Source organism: Tiliqua scincoides, chromosome 2 (assembly GCF_035046505.1).
Source record: "Tiliqua scincoides isolate rTilSci1 chromosome 2, rTilSci1.hap2, whole genome shotgun sequence".
NCBI classification, from domain to species: Eukaryota; Metazoa; Chordata; class Lepidosauria; order Squamata; family Scincidae; genus Tiliqua; species Tiliqua scincoides.
In genome coordinates this window covers 19681883-19701071 of record NC_089822.1, presented here as the reverse complement: position 1 = coordinate 19701071, position 19189 = coordinate 19681883, and the positions used below count along the sequence as shown (strand labels likewise).

At 41.7% G+C, this 19189-nt stretch overlaps 1 protein-coding gene across 1 annotated transcript in view; it reads left to right on the top strand.

Moving 5' to 3' along the window:
* The window catches only part of HCN1 (hyperpolarization activated cyclic nucleotide gated potassium channel 1), a 196717-nt gene that overhangs the window by 148895 nt on the left and 28633 nt on the right, over positions 1 to 19189 (top strand). The window contains exons 5-6 of the mRNA XM_066616191.1: positions 354 to 500; positions 14054 to 14294. Coding sequence (XP_066472288.1) covers positions 354 to 500; positions 14054 to 14294 — 388 coding nt within the window. The remainder of the gene's footprint in view (positions 1 to 353; positions 501 to 14053; positions 14295 to 19189) is intronic.

The window sequence follows — 19189 nt, the reverse complement described above, 5'->3', positions numbered from 1 at the left end:
ACATGCAGGTGTTCATTAACAAATGAGGTTTCCTAAATGGCAGAAATCTAAAAAAACATAGCAAGATGTTTCAAAGCACTGGCAAGTGTCTCCTTTCTTTGTTTCTTGTTCATAATCTCAAATGCGGAGAAACAACCAAGGCCACTATCCATTCACTTTCTCTGGTAGCCATAAACTAGTCACCTCTCTTCATTTATATTACTAAGAGTGCAATCCTAGGCATGTCTACTCAGAAGTAAATCCCATTATAGTCAGTGTGGCTTACTCCCAGGAAAGTGTGGATAGAATTGTAGCTTAATTCATTTTACATGGCTTGACTTGTTTTTTAAATTCTTGCATTCTTTCTCTTCTAGTACAAACAAGTGGAGCAGTACATGTCGTTCCATAAACTACCTGCCGACATGCGTCAGAAGATCCACGATTATTATGAGCACCGCTACCAAGGCAAGATCTTTGATGAGGAGAGTATTCTCAATGAACTCAATGACCCACTTAGGGAGGTAAGGAAATCCTACAATATGGGTAATATTTTTCCTCCATGATTTAAGTTTAAACCAATAATGCTAGATCAGACTGATCTTGTTAAAAATAAAGAGAAACAAAATGCCCATGTTACCCATCAGAACTGTAAAAGTTCTGGTCTGAGCTGATATGGCATATCACTTTCCACCAGATCACTTTTTGATGCAACATGTGATAGAAACAAAAGATTAGGATACCTCTCTGTCATGAATCCGTGAGTCAGAAGACTGCAAAAACCAAATTTTCCCCATTCCGTAATCCCAATGCTACTTTTAAATTTCCCTGATTACAGGGGAATTCTTAGCAAGGTTTAAAGACCCACAGTAGATGTATTCAAAATTAATTGCAAAAAAGGCAGTGCATTTTAAGACCATTTCTTATAGTTGCTTTATAGTCTCACAATAACTGAGCAAGATTAACAGCGCAGCTCATACAGTCACTTTTCTAAACCAAGGGATTTTTGCCATTCCCGTTTCAATTTGCACATTCAGTTTTATAGACCAATTTCACTCTACCTCTAGGAACACTGAGCTGGCCAGAAATGTCGGAACTCCTAAGTACCAGGACATACATTTGCTGTCCTCAGTGATGCCTATGCTTTTTGACTTTGAATAAATTTCAGAGTAGTTTGTACTTTTGTGGACTGACACATAGATTAAGAAGTAACAAGCCACTAAGGAGATGTAGTGTTTATTGAAGAAGTTTTATTTTATGTCAAGGACTCAAATTATGGACCAAGAGCCAAATCCTATCCAATTTTCCAGCGCTGGCACAGCCATGCCAACAGAGCGTGTGCTACCTCCTTCGGTAGGGGGGGCACTCATGGAGGCCTCCTCCAAGTGAGGCAGTGTTTGTTCCTTTTCCTGGGGCTGCAGTTTTGCTGCACCAACACTAGAAAGTTGGATAAGATTGTGCCCTAGAACCTGTATTGTGTTATGACCCTCCTTGCCAGAGGACTGAAAGACTATCCATTTAGCACCAATTTTTTTTTAAGTATCCAGGTGGATCCAGAAAAGTACAGATCAGTCATTGCCATTTTTTGCAACCTAACCTGGTGGAAAGCATAATTAAGGCTAGCTTTGTTACATATACTCTATAGGATAGCAAGTCTTACGGAGCAATGATCCATTCAGCTTTTACAGTAATGTCTTCCCTTACCAAATGTGAAGAATCAAGTGTAATTAGGTCATCTGAATTTGTCCAGCTAGTGAGTGCCTCTGTAACTTGGACAAGCTCTTTTTTATTTTTTTGGCATTTTATCCAACTAATGGAGACTGTGCGTAAATTCCTTCCCTGTCTAGAAGCATAAATTTTCCATTAATGGTATTGAAATGTCATGCTCATTAATTATAAGATCTAATATAGAATGACAAATGCTAAAACTTCTATGCCTGATAGTGTTTAACTCCACCATGTGCAACCTTTTCAAACTGAGTTTTCAAGGCTCTGCTTGGATCACTGAGTTTCTTTCTTTTGCCCATCAGCAACTGCAACATATTTTTATTGTTGCACCTACAAAAAATGCCAGTGGACCAGCAATCTCTTCGAACTACATTAAAAAACAAAATGCTTCACCCACAAAGTGGGCAGCTAAAAACATGAGCAGTAGAATGGGAATGATTAGGCAGTATAAACTATAGCAGGTCACTGATGTGCTGGTGTAATTATATTGTGATTTTGCTTGTTATACATGTTTGTACTTGGTGAAATGAACGCCCTCATCAGCCACTGCATTCAGTTTTTGAGAGCTACAGCAACCGCTAATGACAATCCTCTATTTTCACTGGTTAAATAAATAAATATTTTTAATTAGGGTGAAAAGCCAACCTTAGCAGCATGTCGTGAATGGAGTCAAATTAATGGATCGAGTTTCTCAAAACCAGGGGTAACTTTAGATGCCAATCTCTGTTTGAGCGCAGCAAACACTCTTCTATCTGAGACCTGGTTCTCCCAGACTTTGCAGATGAGGGTGCAAACCTCTGTCCCAACTGCAGCACGTCTGACTACAAAAAGGGAACTAGCAAGATAAACTCTCTCTCGCACACACAAAAATTGCTGAACACATAAGAGCTTTGCTGAATTACCTAGATTCCAACTAGTCCAACAGCCTGTACAATACCTAACAGAGGCCAGTCAAATTCTACTGGGAAAATGGCAAGCAGAGCATGGGCAACAGTCTTCCATCCCAGCAACAAGCGTTTAGTCACATACAGCCTCAGAGCTGAGTTTATTGCCATGGCCATAGTGATTAACAGGCCTACCTGCCCACCATGATGGTGGGTAGTGATGGTGCCCAATGTGGCAGTGGGGTGGCTAGTGGTGCTGGGGGGAGACAGTGAGGGGTTTTGACCAAAGCATTGGTTTTTAAGCAAGAATATGTCTCAGGACCACTTCAGTAATATTAATCATTCCTTAACTATCCAGATATCTGAGTATGTATTCTTGCTTGTAAATTTAAGGTTTACCACATATCAATGGCAGCAGGAATTTTAGTTAAAAAATAAAACAAATTCAAATATAGTAGTCCACACACAATCAAGTCAGCTCACCTCTGAGATAAAGGAGTGTTTTAAAGCAAACCTTCTAAACCCTCTTTGCTCTATGTCAGAATATCTGTGTCAGAGCATAGACTTAAAAAAAGTATTGCGGGACACACTAGAGCTCTGTATGATTGGAGAGTCCACCACTAATGGATGCATTTTATTTGCAGTGAGGAACACAATTCTTTTAACAAACATTGCATTTGCTATGTGGTATTCTTATTCTGCAAACATTATCTTTTCCCAGGGTCCCTTTGGGGAGAAGGGCGGGATAAAAATAAAGTTGTTTATTATTATTATTATTATTATTATTATTATTATTATTATTATTATTATTATTATCTTGAAAATGTCCAGGATATCCTCAGGCCTTTATACAATTCAGCTAGAAACCGACCTAGGGGAGTAATGGAGTATGAAGATGTGTGCTTTTACTTACTGTGTGTTTTGGGTACAATTTAATAAGCCCATCAAATCCACCAGGAATAGGCACTGAAAAATGACCATACCATGGGGGGAAAGAATGCACCATATTTGCATTACTTGCAATCCTACTGTTCACTCAAGAGTATTTTTGGAAATAACAAAACGAGAATGAAATATAGAATGGAAATAAAAATTGAGTATTAAAAATACTGAGAGTCTGGATCTAGATTTAAACAGGCTTTCGAAATCACAACCTGGAAAAACAGTGTCATTCATGCATCTCCTCTGATCTACCATCAGTGAAATTCTGCTGGCCAAGAAACTGCTGGCAGCTGCTCATTCTACACAGATGGACTGGTTTTAAATTGATCTGCAGGGTTTTTCAAATGACCCTTAGCCAATGACTCTTTCCTTTTGGATGTATTTAGTGCATCAGTTGATCAGTAAATGCATCTCAGAAATAGATTCTAGATCAGGGACGTCCAAAGTTTTTGGTAGGAGGGCCACATCATCTCTCTGACACTGTGTAGGGGGCCGGGGGGGGGAAGAATTGATTTACATTTAAAATTTGAATAAATTTACATAAGTTTACATAAATGAATATATTAAAGATAAAGTTATATGAATGAATGAAGGTCTTGTAATAGCTTAAGGCCTATAAAAGGTCTTGCACAATTAAGGCTGGCCTTTCCTTTGCTGCCGCTTCTGCATCACAGACGTGAAACAGCAAGCAGTGGAGGAAGCCCTCATCCCACAGCTCACACGAGAGGTCAAACAGTCGCCCTCACACTGAGAGCAGTTGTGTCAGGCCAATGCGGGCTCCCTGGAGGGCCAGAAGCTCATTGGAGACTAGGGGCTCCCTGAGTGCCACAGTGAGAGGCCTCGAGGGCCGCATGTGGCCCCAGGGCCAGGGTTTGGACACCCCTGTTCTAGATTGCCAACAGAAAGAAATACGCTTCTTTTGACCATAACAGCCTGAAAGCAGAGCTTGTATTCCTCATGTATTTTTAAGTACCTTCTGTGACATACTATTGTACATGTTTCCTGGAACCCCCTGGCATTAGTAAATAATACTGAGATGGACACACACTCACACACACACCCCATTTGTTTCTAAAAGGCTTCTTAAAATAATTGCAATTTAATTTGTCAAAATCATAGTGGTGGACAGATCTGTAAGTACATACACACCTAATTTAAACCATTACTTTGCTGAAACCTTACTAATACTAGAGATAGACTATGTGTGTGCCACAGACATTACCGCTACTTTTACCACGTTTCCATGGTTCCTATCAACAGCAACCTTTTGAGCAAAAACTGGTATCTAACAATGGGAGTGGATCAAAGTTACCATGAGACTACAGCAGCTGGTGTAGCCTACAGTGCTGATACAATAGGATGCTTGTCCAGAACCACTATTTGGGGAACTACTGTTTCCCCTTCTCCATGTTTCAGACCACACGTTATTTCTTGAAAGCCTCATTATCTCTGGGCCGCTACTAATTGACTGGCTATTGTTATAGACAATTCAACAGGCCCAGGTATTATACATGGAAGCCAAACGTATAGACCCAGTTGCTTCAGGAAAAGCTCTGTCCTGTGATGATAAGACATTCATAGCTGTAAAAAGAATGGTTACAGTAAATAGTGTTTTTCAGTATAATCTCGAGTATATTCAAGAGCAAGCCTGCTATCAAGGTCTCTCTAAATTTTCCCTGCTATCAAGGTATCTTTAATGAAACCCAAAAATACACCAGTCTTGCATATTTATGTGACACAGCAGCAGTTTGTAGAAATGGGTCCATAATGACTATACCACAATTACAAGATTTGTAAGAATCTTCTTACAAATATATTAGTTATAAAGGACCTAATGTGACTCAAATAAGGAGGGGTTGGGAGAGTGCTGAACAGGGACGGGGAGTCGGCAAAACTGGCCAAGAAGAGGATTGTGACAGGGCAGGGATGCTGCAGGAGGGGGTGGATCCAACGGTGATAGGGCGTGCTGGATTCTGTCCCCTCAGACAGCAGGCTCCCCAACCTATTGCAGAGGACAAGGTTTATGCAGGGGTAAAGGGGTTTAAATCCCTTTTCCCTGCTGAAACTTCCTCATCCATCCCCACCCTGCTGGATACTGCATTCCCATTTATGGCGTGCCTGCACCAACAGGGGGGGGCAGGGAGGGAGAATAGAACAGGATTGGGATTATCATATATTTATATAAATTTATTATCTTATGTTTATATTAATTAAAGTAAGTAAAAATGATGACTTGGATTTGCTTGGGTTTAAAAAGTAACCTAAGTTCCTGGTTTTGGAACTGTGGGAATTACAGCCCAATCCTGTCCCCACACATCATCTGCCAAGTAATTAGTCTGTTGGAATGTGTTCAGTTGTGGTGCTGGGGCAATCTAATGGCTAGTGAAAGGTAAGTAAAAAGCTTTTTCTTCTTACCTACCAAAAAGTCTCCTGGAACCCAGACAACCTTTTTTACTGGTGTAAGCCTGAGCAGGGGAAGAGGGCAGAGTGGGTGGAAAAATTGGGGATAAGACTCAGGGTTTGCCATTGCTGCCAAGATCCATACCCTCCAGCTCACTCCCTAGCTAGACTCAATTTTCATACTAGTGAAAACCACCACCAAAAAATAATGGTATGGCTTAGATATTTTTAAAAGGAAATTGGATACATTAATGGAGATTATTCTAAATATCAGGTGTTAGCCACAATACCTAAATAAAGCCTCCAGGTTCAAAGGCACTATGCCTCTGAATACAAGATACTCAGAGGCAAATAGTGGAGGAGGGGTTGTTGCCTTCGTGCCTTTCTAATAGCCTTCCTGAAAATATCTGTGCCACTGTTGGACACAGGATACTGAACTAATAGATCTCCTGGGCTGATCCAACAGTTTGATTTCCCTGCGCCTGTAAGTCAGATTTCAAAAATCCACCCTGATTAGAATGCATGGTGATGCATTAGAACGGAAAAACTGCTCTTAGCATCTTTTGTGAAAAAGTACAACGCTTAGCATAGGACAAGCTACCCTGATTCTCTAGCAGAGGATATCATTATATTTACCCTGAATGTCATTTCCTATTTTGTTCCTATTCTGTTGCCATGCAGATCAGATGAAAATGATAATCTGGTTGCTGTTTAATAAAAGAAAGATACAGTTGTCATTCTACAGGTCACAAAGCTGAGAGCTACCGCAGCACTACAATCCGAACTTGTGAGAAAGAGGTTAATACCCTTTCAGAGCCATTATTTAAAGTTCAGAGCTAGTCTATTTTTAGATAGTGGTGTGAGAAGATGTTGGCTGAAAATAGGTACAGATCATGTCTCCTTGCAGAATATAGAACATTGGGACACTTCCTTTCCAGAGAACATAATTGGTATTTGGAAATATAAGCTCCACGCTCTCAACCTTTTGTGCAATTTGAAAAGATTTATTATGAAAACACACATATACACACACAGTTTATGAGGCTTTCTAAGAAAGAACAAGCATAGTGCAGTGTAACAGTGGGGGCTCTGGCTAAGTTGCAGTTTTAGTAGCCCGTGCTCTACATGATCTGAGAAATGCCACTGTCAGGTATACTGGGAAAATTGCATTTCCCAGCCCTCCTGACTCTTCCACAGCCACTTGCCGCAGGCTGAAGGGAGAAAGATGCCTCCCTCCCTCCCTCCCTCCCTCTCTTCTGCCACCACTGCAGAGTAGCAAGGTGGCTTAGTGGGTGGGTGGGTGGAGGGAGATGAAGTGAGAGAAAAAGTTGAGCTGTCAGGGGTGAGGTCAGATCCTATCAATGCAACAGATGACCACTAGTGTAGCTGGGGGAGGGGCAAAATGGTAAGTACTACAGATTCTGCATTGCTGCGTGTAAGCAGCCCCTCCCACTCGCCGTCAGAGCCATTATGGGCAGCGATGGCAACATGCAGGCACTTGCCGAAACAAACAGTACCTCCTGCGTGATGTCATTGCTGCCCAGTCTGGCTTCAGTGGTGAGTGGGAGGGACCCCTTTAAGTACTTATTTGCTGCCCCGGGCTATTCTTATGCATTAGATTACAGCAGCAGAGGGGGCAAGTTGAATAAACCAGGATGTTTTCTGCATTGGTTAGAAAATAGCTCACTTTTCCAAAAACAATTTCAAGTCCAACTGGAAGAGTTCACCACAATCACCATCCCTGATAGGATCCAGGTGAATCAGGAGGTTCAAGAGCCACGAAAGACTTGAGTACTTATGTTTCTTCACATTGTGTGTTTTAACAGTGGGGAAGCACAGACCACAGTCATAATCATTCTACCCAGTGCAGCATGTATCTGGCACTTTAAGTCCATTGTATCTTGACATTCTTACATCAACCCTTTGGTCAGTAAGTTCACAAGGAGGTTTGCCATAAATATGCCCTGACTGAGAACAGAGGAACTTTTCACCTTCTGCAGTAGAATCACATTTATCATTCTCATGAACATACATCATCTGAGCCACCAGCTTGCAGAGATAATACCTTGTGTGCTGCTCTTGGAGCTCATTCAAGTGCTTATAAAATCAGCAGAACTTAAATGTATTCACAGAAATGGTAAGATACATGCTTGTTGAAAATAATTCAAACCACTTCTTGGCTAAGACAGGACAATCTATTTCTTATGGAAATAACCTTCAGTTCATAATTAATTTATAAGGCAGGTAAGATCATCATAGCTGAAATCAAACACATGCCAAGATATAAGCCTGCAAATTAACCAGTGTTGCTTTCACTTTATTTGAATTTGCTTTTTCAAGATTTCCCGCTATTATTATCTGACATCCAGGGATACTTAAAGAAATGGAATTTCAGGACTGGGGTTTGTCAGTGATCTCAAATTGGGAACATTTTTCATATACTACTACAAACCCATTTCTACCCAGTTGTACACATTTGATCCCTGTTGCATATATGCAACGTTGGGCAGAAATGACTTAAAACCACATAGCTACTAGGACGCAAATTCCTTAAACCTCTGCCTTGCTCCAGCCTGCTCTTTCATGATTTGTTATTGACAGCCTTTCCCTTCTCATTTATAAACCTCATTTTCCTACCAGCAGTCTTCATGGACAAGCATCTTTATTTAGACCCAGCAATATTGATCAATAAGGACAAACATCAGCTGTGTTCTCTGCTTCAGTAGGGAGCCCACCAGTGATCAGAGCCCCTAAAAGTGCAAGTTGACACCCCCGTTAAATTTGGCTTTTTGTGCCTGCTTCAGCATATGCAGAAGTTGCACAATCACTATCTGCAGAACTGTTCTTACGAAGCCACTTCACTCACTTGTGCACTTTTTACGGCTGAATCCATCAGACAGCGGTGCGTAGAGGAGGAGGAGCCATAATGTGTTGCTTGCAGCTTCTTGTTTGTGTAAAATATGTGTATTTGTTCTTCTCCCAAAGGCATTAGAATTATTTGCTCCACCTTTCTATAGATGTAATAGAAGGAATGGTTGCTTGGATTTACTTATAGACTAAGAATGTTTACCATTTGTATAGCGCTTTCAAGTGTTCAGATGTTTGCATATATCTTCTTGATGTAGGGCAAGTATTATTATCCCCATTTTTTTCACCTGGAAAGCTGAGACTGAAAGCCTGCAGCTTGCCTAAGACCACCTAGGGCCCAGTCCTATCCAACTTTTCAGAGCTGATGCAGCCATGCCAACAGGATGTGCATTACATCCTGCGATGGGGGGGGGCAGTCTCAGAGGTCTCTTCTAGGTAAAAGGAACATGTATTCCCTTACCTGGGGCTGCATTGCAGCTGCATTGGTGCTGGAAAGTTGGATAGGATTGGGCCCCTAGTGGGCTTATGGCAGAGACAAGAGTCAACCGAAAAAAGTCCTGATTCACATATCACTTTCTTAGGCTGCGATCCTATGCACACATACATGGGTGTAAAGACAATTGAACATAGTGGAACTTGTTTGCCACTATGATGTGTTAGCCAGGTTTGATGTGTTAGTCACTTTGCTGCACCAGCTGTATTTTTCACTTCTTCATGCAGACTATTGCCTAAACTAGGCCAGTGAGTGAGGTACTACAGCTGAACAGTGTCTCCACCAAAGCATCTCAAATCATTGGAACACTAGCCCAAAGAGGGCAAAGCTCATTCATCTAGTGACATTTATAAATATAAATTGTGGATTTTGGGTCTCATCTCCAGATAACTTGGCAAATGTAACACATATATTATGCCAAATCTAATGGTGAGACAAAACAAGGGGTGAATGTTTTCATATCCCCGTGACCACCTCCTTCTTGACAGCAAAAGGGTGCAAACAAAGAGGCCAGGTTTCAGGGGAGAAGTTAAGCATCTCATTTCCAAGGCAACTGGATCAATGCCCTCTTGCCTTAATCTGGTTGTGCTTGAGGCTGAATTGTAATGTGGTTCAGATGCTCACTGAGTTGCACATCCCATTAGTAATGCAGTACAGATGGGTGGCATGTGCATTTGAATCAGAACCCTTGTGTCCAAAGCAAAAGTAGGTGACTGTACAGTGCCTGACCTGGCTAACCATTGATGCCATCCTTGGCCTATCTGCACTTGCAGACATTTCACAGGTGGGGAAGTTAGTCTAAACAGGCCTTTTCATTACGCAGGCCAACACACATTTTGCTTCCTTAAACGTTACACCAATTCCTAGGTATATTTGGGGTGCCGATTCCAAAAATGGCATCCGTTTTACCCTATCACATATAGTTTTTGAGACACGGCATAGCCTCTTTAGTAAATGGTTCAAGCAGCTTCCTCATGAGGAAGCTGCTTGAACCATGAGGCTATACCATATCTCTAAAACTAGACGTTCCAGCCAATTTCTCTGTTCCCCTGGTACCCAATTTTGCTCCCCAACCCAGCGGGTGCCTTTGCCTGCTGGCAGTCAATTGGGGGGGCCCATGCACCCTTACACCCCTCGCCTTGGATCCACCCCAGCAGTCTCTAGTTCTCCTTTGTGCTGCCACTCTTAGCGAGAATGACAGCAGTGGAGGGGACATACTATTGGGGGGCCCTCAGATGGCTTTTGTCCCAAGACCACCCCATAAACACGATCAACACTAAATGCACATATTCAGTTTCTCACAAATGTGAAGTGCTTTGTTCTTTGCTTTGTTCTTTGCTTTGTTTTTCTGCTGTTTGGATTTGTTCTGTTCTCAAGGCTGTGAAAGGGAAGAAAAATCCTCTAGAACAATCATTCCTCGCATAGAGTGCTACTATGATAGCCAAATTTAACCATCTAGAGGAAGAGACAACAGAATGCTAGCCAGAGAGGGAGGATTTTCAGTCAGAGAACAAGTTTGCTTGATTACATATGAGTATAATAGAAAAATAAAGTGGTGACATTTTGGAGACTTGACTGTTTCCCATTCCTCTTGCTGCTCAGTATCTGTCATTCCAGATTTTAGAATGACTTTAGCTTTTACAGTGAATGAACTAATCTAGCGCATGAATGGCGATTCTGATGGACGTAAAGAATGCTCTTTGAAGAGATTCCTAATGCAACTCACAACTCCTGATACTCCCTCTAAATTGAAGGTGCTTTTTATTCATAGAAATAAATCTATAAAATCAATTAGGAGTGAAAATTCTCAGTAGAAACTCAAACTGGGAGACTCAAACTGCTTTTGCTGGTCCCCTTTTTTGTCCTCACTGAAAAACTGCCAGTGATTTACCTGTTTTGGGACCTAATGTTCTGTGTATTTTCCAGGAGTAGCCTCTTCCTACTTGTCTAGGATAAATTGCTTTCTCAGTAGTACTTAAAAAGATTTTTTAAAGAACTTCCTTTCTGACAGACTTGGTTGAGAAGAGAATTCCTGCTACATTCTACTGGTTTTTAATCTGTAGAAATAAAATTAATATCAGATCTAAAACCTTTATTGGCGTCACATACAACAAATAAAACAAGTAAAAAGAAATAGCCTAAAAAATCACACATCTTTCTTTTTTTAATTTAGTTTGTCAAAAAAATCACACATCTTTCAATTCACACCGAGCTGCCCAAGACACACACAGTTCCCCTCTACAAGAGGACGTTGTTGAAGGCACTTGGGATATAAAATTAAATAACCCAAGTGCCTTCAACAACTTCCTCTTCCATTTTCTGTTAAATTGGGAACAAAATTTAATTTGGGAAGCAAGTGTATGGAGCCAGTAGCAGATACGGCATTGGTATTGGAAAGTTGGATAGGATTGTGGCCCAAAACTAATGGCCATTAACCAAACTGAGCCGACATTTGTTTACTCACCCACTTGGAAAAGCAGTGTGCTCCAGTGCATGGGTCACAATCTTCCAACCTGAGTTATTCAACTGTAAATCAAAAATAGTAATAAATTACAAAATATTGTAAGGTATTTGAGAACCAGAACTGCAAAAAGGATCTCCTGGTTCTAAAACTGGGTTTCATCAACAACTGGGTTCCCAGTGTCATGGATCAATTTCATGATTATATCAAGTAGGAATGGGCAACCCGCCCATATCAGGTTGCCATGACCCATCCTTCCTCAAAACCATATATAGTTGGGTTTAGATAATTTAATAATATGCATCCTTTCCCTCTTATACTCCTCTGCCTCTTTAGTTTTAAATTGTAGACCAGGGGTGACCAAACCCCGGCCCTGGGGCCACTTGCGGCCCTCGAGGACTCCCAATCCAGCCCTCAAGTTGCCCCCAGTCTCCAGTGAGTCTCGGGCCCTCCAGAGACTTGCTGGAGCCCACGCTGGCCTGATGCAACTGCTCTCGGCATGATAGCCAACTGTTCAACCTCTCGTGTGAGCTGTGGGACGAGGGCTCCCTCCACTGCTTGCTGTTTCACACCTGTGATGCAGCAGCAGCAGCAAAGGAAAGGCTGACCTTGCTTTTTGCAAGGCCTTTTATAGGCCTTGAGTTATTGAAAGACCTCCATTCATTCTATAAGAACCATCTCTAATATATTCATTTATGTAAATTTATTCAAATTTGAAATGTAAATTAATTCTTTTTTTCCCCTGGCCCCTGACACAATGTCAGAGAGATGATGTGGCCCTTCTGCCAAAAAGTATGGACATTCCTGTTGTAGACAAAGGGACTAGGAGTCAGATCCTATCCAATTTTCCATCACCAATATGGGAACAAATATTCCCTTACCTTGAGGAGGCCTCCATGACTGCCTCCACACTACAGGATGCAGCACATGTTCCTTTGGCATGGCTGCATTCATGCTGGTAGAGGATAGGGCCCTAAATTGGCTGAAATCTCAACACCCAGTTAACCACCGTGTGACTTGCAGCCATTGTGATAAATTACTCCCTAGACTACTTTTATCCATGAGGTACTAATAGGTAAGGTAATATTTGCTGGTTTTAACTTTTAAAGAATGTAAAACTACATAAGTGGGAAAGGATAGTTTGCAGAGTACAAAATAAATTTATTCAGTCTTACTGCCAATTTCTAGGTCACTTGCTTGTATAGATCAATTTGCAGTACATTTTTTAAAGGATAAGATGGTCATTGGTAAGAACAGAGTCTTGAAATTAGTACACTCAATGGACACAGTCCATAAGGTACTTCTGGCAAATTCCAATTAAATTAATAGGTCATTCACAAGACCACAGCAGTGTCCTTACAAAGTTCTCAGTTATTTCAGTGAACTTGCAGAAGATAAATTCTAGTGGATTTCCCACAGTATTTCCACTTACGCAAACTTCCTGCTTCCTGTTAACATTTGCTTAGTCTTCTCTAGCATTCAGGTTGTCTGACTGCTTGACTTCCTATAAGCTTGCATGCTTATAGCATTTGGTAAAAGGAAGAGACATTCTTGCTTAGCGTGACTGTAAAGAAGATAAAAAAGGGTAATGGGCATGGTGTGGAGATTGTGTTCCTCCATATCCATGGTTTATGGTATCCATGGGGGTGGGAACATACCCCCCATGGATACCGGGGAAACATATATACTAGTACAGTGGTCGCCAAACTCGCAACCACTGTGCAACAAAAAAAGCTGTCCCCATTCTGAACAGTACTTACAGTTCTGCCAAGCTGCTGCCAATCTGTCCATCTGATATGTACAGAGCGACATACCAGGCAGTTATGCCTGTAGCCCATCGCCAAGGCAGGCTTTGTGCCCGAATTTTCAGGCAGATGCAACTGCCGAGAGTGTCGCTCTGTACAGATCAGGTGAATAGATTGGCAGCAGTGCTTTGGAACAGTAAGCAGAAGATGACTCTTAAGTTGCGCTGGATACAGCCTGTGGACCATAGTTTGAAGAACACTGTACTAGTGGAATGTGGAAATATTTGACAAGGGTCTCATTAATCTCACTGCTTTGGTTTCTTACCAGGGCTGGCATGCTACAGTACAGTCTTTGTGGAAGTTTCCAAGTGTGTGGATAGGTTTGTTGTGTGTTTGTGTAGGTTTGTTGTGTTAGGTGACTAAACTAGGTGATCTTTTGATCAAAAGTGATCTTTTGATCACTTGCAGTTCTGTGATTCTGCATATGTTTGTATTTGATTTCCCTCCACCTGAACAGGACTTAACAATGACCCCAATTATCTTCCTCCCATTTTAGGAGATTGTCAACTTCAACTGCCGCAAGCTTGTTGCCACAATGCCTCTGTTTGCGAATGCTGACCCAAATTTTGTAACTGCCATGCTGAGCAAACTGCGGTTTGAGGTGTTCCAACCTGGAGATTACATTATCCGAGAAGGAGCTGTGGGAAAAAAGATGTATTTCATTCAACACGGGGTCGCTGGTGTCATCACTAAATCCAGTAAAGAGATGAAGTTGACAGATGGCTCCTATTTCGGAGGTGAGTACGAAAAAAGTGCATGATTTGCTAGAGTGAATGTAGATTAGCTAAACATGTTTGGATTTGGGAAGGTTATAAAGTCAGTGAACACACATCAGTCATGTATTCCTTTTTGTCCCAGAGGATTGTGGCAGGAGGATACAATAACTGAAATTTCTATCAGTCAAAACCTTTCTACAGCAGTTGTTATATTGTCAATTTGTCAGACCTATGTTGCCATGTGCTGCCGTGGGTCCAACACTTGTCCCATGCAGTTTTAGTTCGTCGTGGGTGGCAGTGTCCTGGGCCAGTTCACACATGCATTCTCATGTGTTGAGTCGTAAATGAATGTGAGCTGACTCATTTTGAAACATTATGTTTGAGCTGATAAGGGGATTAATGAAAGTTCTGCCTACTTTTTTTTCTCATGCACACATTTGAAACATTATTTGACGCTGCAGTCATTAATAGATGACCATGCGTGCATGAGCAAGATCAAAATTCCAGCTGCTATGTTTCAGGATGATACAAATCACATTCCATGATACAAAACATGCATTTTTACCCTATGTAAAGAAACATGGAGCTTGAATCAGCACCACCATCCATGTTTATCCAAAGTGGTTGTATTGAACATTTCACATACAGGGTGACCAGATGCAATGGAGGACAGAGTGCCTATAACCTTAACCATTGCATAGAAGAGGAAATTTTTGCAGGTCCAGCTTTTTAAACCCTTCCATGTTGAGCTGGACCTGCCAAAATTCCCTCTTCTATACAATGGTTAAAGGTATAGGCAGTGTCCTCCATTGCATCCTGTCACCCTGTTCATATACAGTTTTATGTAGATGCATGTTTCGATTCATGCAGAAACATGGCAGCTAGGAGTTCTTTGACTCCCAGAAATGGTAGGAAAAGTTGCCATCTGGTTATTTTCTTTTCTTGATGTGTTACATTTGGCTATTTTACACTTAGATCTGCCAATTACCTCTTTAGGGGAAAAACAAAAAACAATGCTGCAATAAGTTCTCTTTGGTTTGATCACAGTTTTGATTAATGACAAATAAATGTTTTATGGCCCTTAGAACAGCCAAGGTGCATAAAGTGCCAATTAGCATAATATCATTTTATATGAAAATAGCTTTTTGATCTTTGAATACTTTCATTTTTATTGAACCTTTGAGGAATGGGATTGCCATCTCTCATCACATTTTATAGCCATTTGTGCGAAGGAACAGCTTCTAACTAAGTGAATGGAACTATATAACGGACTTCTTTTCCCACATACGTCCACAAAGCATAATATATACACTACATCTGATAAGTGTCCTATAATCCACACTAAACTAGCCTTCATTTAAAGGTTACTTTAGAATCTAATCTGTGATGGGAATTGTGCAGGAGGTCAGTTATATTTACTTCTCTCCCAGCTCTCGTTAATTATTTTCTGGTACTTTTAAAGGTTATATCAGAGTTTACTTTTTTCCTTTCCTAGTGCAAGGAATATGCTCCTCAATGCATTTGTAAAGAATAGCTTTCATTCAGTAGAAGTCCATTCTGTTACAGATTTCATATAAGCCCTTTCCAGGTGTTATTATAACCATGGACAGTGGTAGGACAGGAATATGGCAGGAACCCTTGGTGCTCACACTGTAACCCACTTCTGCTGTAGCCCTAGGTACAGTGTTTTGTGTTCAGAGGCAAATGGCGTACCTGGAGAAAGATCCCCCCCTATGATTTGGAATGCTGTTTGTCTACAAACACTACCTGGGGAGAGTGGGGGTGGGGATATGAAACTTTCTGGTGCTTGGGAAGGGTTTGCAAGTGCCGTCCCATCCTTCTGTAACTGTGGACAGTGTCCATGCAACATCTGAACAGCAACATCTAAAGAGTATTATAGTTGATAACTAATCAGGGTTAGTGATGGTCAAACCTTCTCCAACCCCCAAGGATCTGGACTGGGTTAGGGAAAAAAAAAAAAAAGTGCTTTCCTCCAAACTTAGAAATTGGCTCTTTTTTCTTCAAAACCACTTTTTTTTCCCACAAAGCCAAGTCTGTTTCTGAACTGTTAAACCTCTGAAGAGGTCATCAGGAATGTAGCAATCCTCTCATCAGCCCTCCATCAATGCCTAGCCCCATCTTGTCCCCCCAGCTCTTCAACTCTTCAGAAGAGTCCCTTCAACTCTTTTCAATTACTTTGATTGCTGCTCTGCTGGCTATAGCGAAAGGGAAAGATTCCTGACACTGCTATGGTTACATGCAGTAGTGCGGCTACATAGGGGGCAGTAAGTATTGCAGGCACCACAACGTACTATGTAAGCTGCTCCTCCTGCTCACCATTGGAGCCATTCTGGGTAGTGATGGTAAGAAGGTGAGTGGGAGGGGCCAGTTACACAGCATGTTGCGGCTCCTGCAATACTTACTGTCCCTTCTAGCTACGCCAGATAACAGGAATACATGCCCGATGTAAGGAAACTGGATAATGCAGTTGACTAATCCGAGTTCGAGGAGGATGTTTTATTTTTTTTGAGGTAAGCTTTAAAAAGATCACCTGGGTTTTTATTCCGGTCTATGTTTGGATAATATGTGAATGTATCACTGATGGCACTCATTGGTGGTTTTCTTACATTCATGCTGGAATACCTGCAGCTCAGCTACTTTTTCATGTACCTTTTCCTTTGCTTTGTTGCAAAACTACAATGTTCTGGTTTACTGATGATAAAGGTACTAAGAATTATAAGGTACGAATAGCGCGAGTGTCAACGCAGTGTGGAACAGCTGTGAAGAGGGTCAATTCCATGCTTGGGATAATTTTTTAAAGGGATTGCAAATAAAATGGCCAGTGTTATTATGCTATTGCACAAATTGAGAGTAAAGCCTCATCTGGAGTATTGTGTCCAGTTCTGGTTGATGCATCTCAAAAAGGTTATAATGGAATCAGGACAGGTGCAGGTGAGAGAAACCAAAATGGTTAGTGGGCTGGGGCACATCTCTTATGAGGAAAGGCTACAGCATTTGAGGGGGCGGGTGCATGACTGAGACATGTAAAATTATGGATAGAGTGGACAGAGGGTAATTCTCTATTTAGAATAACAAAACCAGGACACATTCACTAAAATAGAGTGGCAGGAGAGTCAGAACAGAAAAAGAAATATTTAGTTGCCCATTGTATTATTAATCTTTGGAACTCCTTGCCACCTGGCACCTGACCTAGATGCCCTTAAAAGTAGATTGGACAGATTTATGGAGGAAAGGTCCATCACAGGTTACAAACCGTGATGACTATATGCAACCTCTAGGTTTTAGAGGTGGCCTATCTCTGAATGCCAAGGTAGAGGTTAAAAGAGAAGATGTTTCAGACTTCATTGATAAATTAAAGATCAATAAGTCACCGGGCCCTGATGGCATCCACCAAAAGTTATTAAAGAATTGAAGAATGAAGTTGCTGATCTCTTGACTAAAATATGCAACTTGTCCCTCAAAACGGCCACAGTGCCAGAAGATTGGAGGATAGCAAATGTCATCTTTAAAAAGGGAAAGAGGGGGGACCCGGGAAACTATAGGCCGGTCAGCCTAACATCTATACTGGGTAAGATGGTGGAATGCCTCATCAAAGATAAAATCTCAAAACACATAGACGAACAGGCCTTGCTGAGGGAGAATCAGCATGGCTTCTACAAGGGTAAATCTTGCCTCACAAACCTTATAGAATTCTTTGAAAAGGTCAACAGGCATGTGGTTGCGGGAGAACCCATAGACATTATATATCTGGACTTTCAGAAGGCGTTTGACACGGTCCCTCACCAAAGGCTACTGGAAAAACTCCACAGTCAGGGAATTAGAGGGCAGGTCCTTTCATGGATTGAGAACTGGTTGAAGACCAGGAAACAGAGAGTGGGTGTCGATGGGCAATTTTCACAATGGAGAGAGGTGAAAAGCAGTGTGCCCCAAGGATCTGCTCTTCAACCTCTTCATAAATGACCTGCAGACAGGGTTGAGCAGTGAGGTGGCTAAGTTTGCAGATGACACCAAACTTTTCCGAGTGGTGAAGACCAGAAGTGATTGTGAGGAGCTCCAGAAGGATCTCCCCAAACTGGCAGAATGGGCAGCAAAATGGCAGATGCGTTTCAATGTAAGTGTAAAGTCATGCACATTGGGGCAAAAATTCAAAACTTCACATATAGGCTAATGGGTTCTGAGCTGTCTGTGACAGATCAGGAGAGAGATCTTGGGGTGGTGGTGGACAGGTCGATGAAAGTGTTTACCCAATGTGCGGCGGCAGTGAAGAAGGCCAATTCTATGCTTGGGATCATTAGGAAGGGTATTGAGATCAAAATGGCTAGTATTATAATGCCGTTGTACAAATCTATGATAAGGCCATACCTGGAGTATTGTGTCCAATTCTGGTCGCTGCATCGCAACAAGGACATAGTGGAAATGGAAAAGGTGCAAAAGAGAGTGACTAAGATGATTACGGGGCTGGGGCACCTTCCTTATGAGGAAAGGCTACGGCGTTTGGGCCTCTTCAGCCTAGAAAAGAGACGCTTGAGGGGGGACATGATTGAGACATACAAAATTATGCACGGGAAGGACAGAGTGGATAGAGAAATGCTCTTTACACTCTCACATAACACCAGAACCAGGGGACATCCACTCAAATTGAGTGTTGGGAGAGTTAGAACAGACAAAACAAAATATTTCTTTACTCAGCATGTGGTTGGTCTGTGGAACTCCTTGCCACAGGATGTGGTGATGGCGTCTGGCCTGGTCGCCTTTAAAAGGGGATTGGACAAGTTTCTGGAGGAAAAATCCATTATGGGTTACAAGCCATGAGGTGCATGTGCAACCTCCTGATTTTAGAAATGGGTTATGTCAGAATGCCAATGCAAGGGAGGGCACCAGGATGCAGGTCTCTT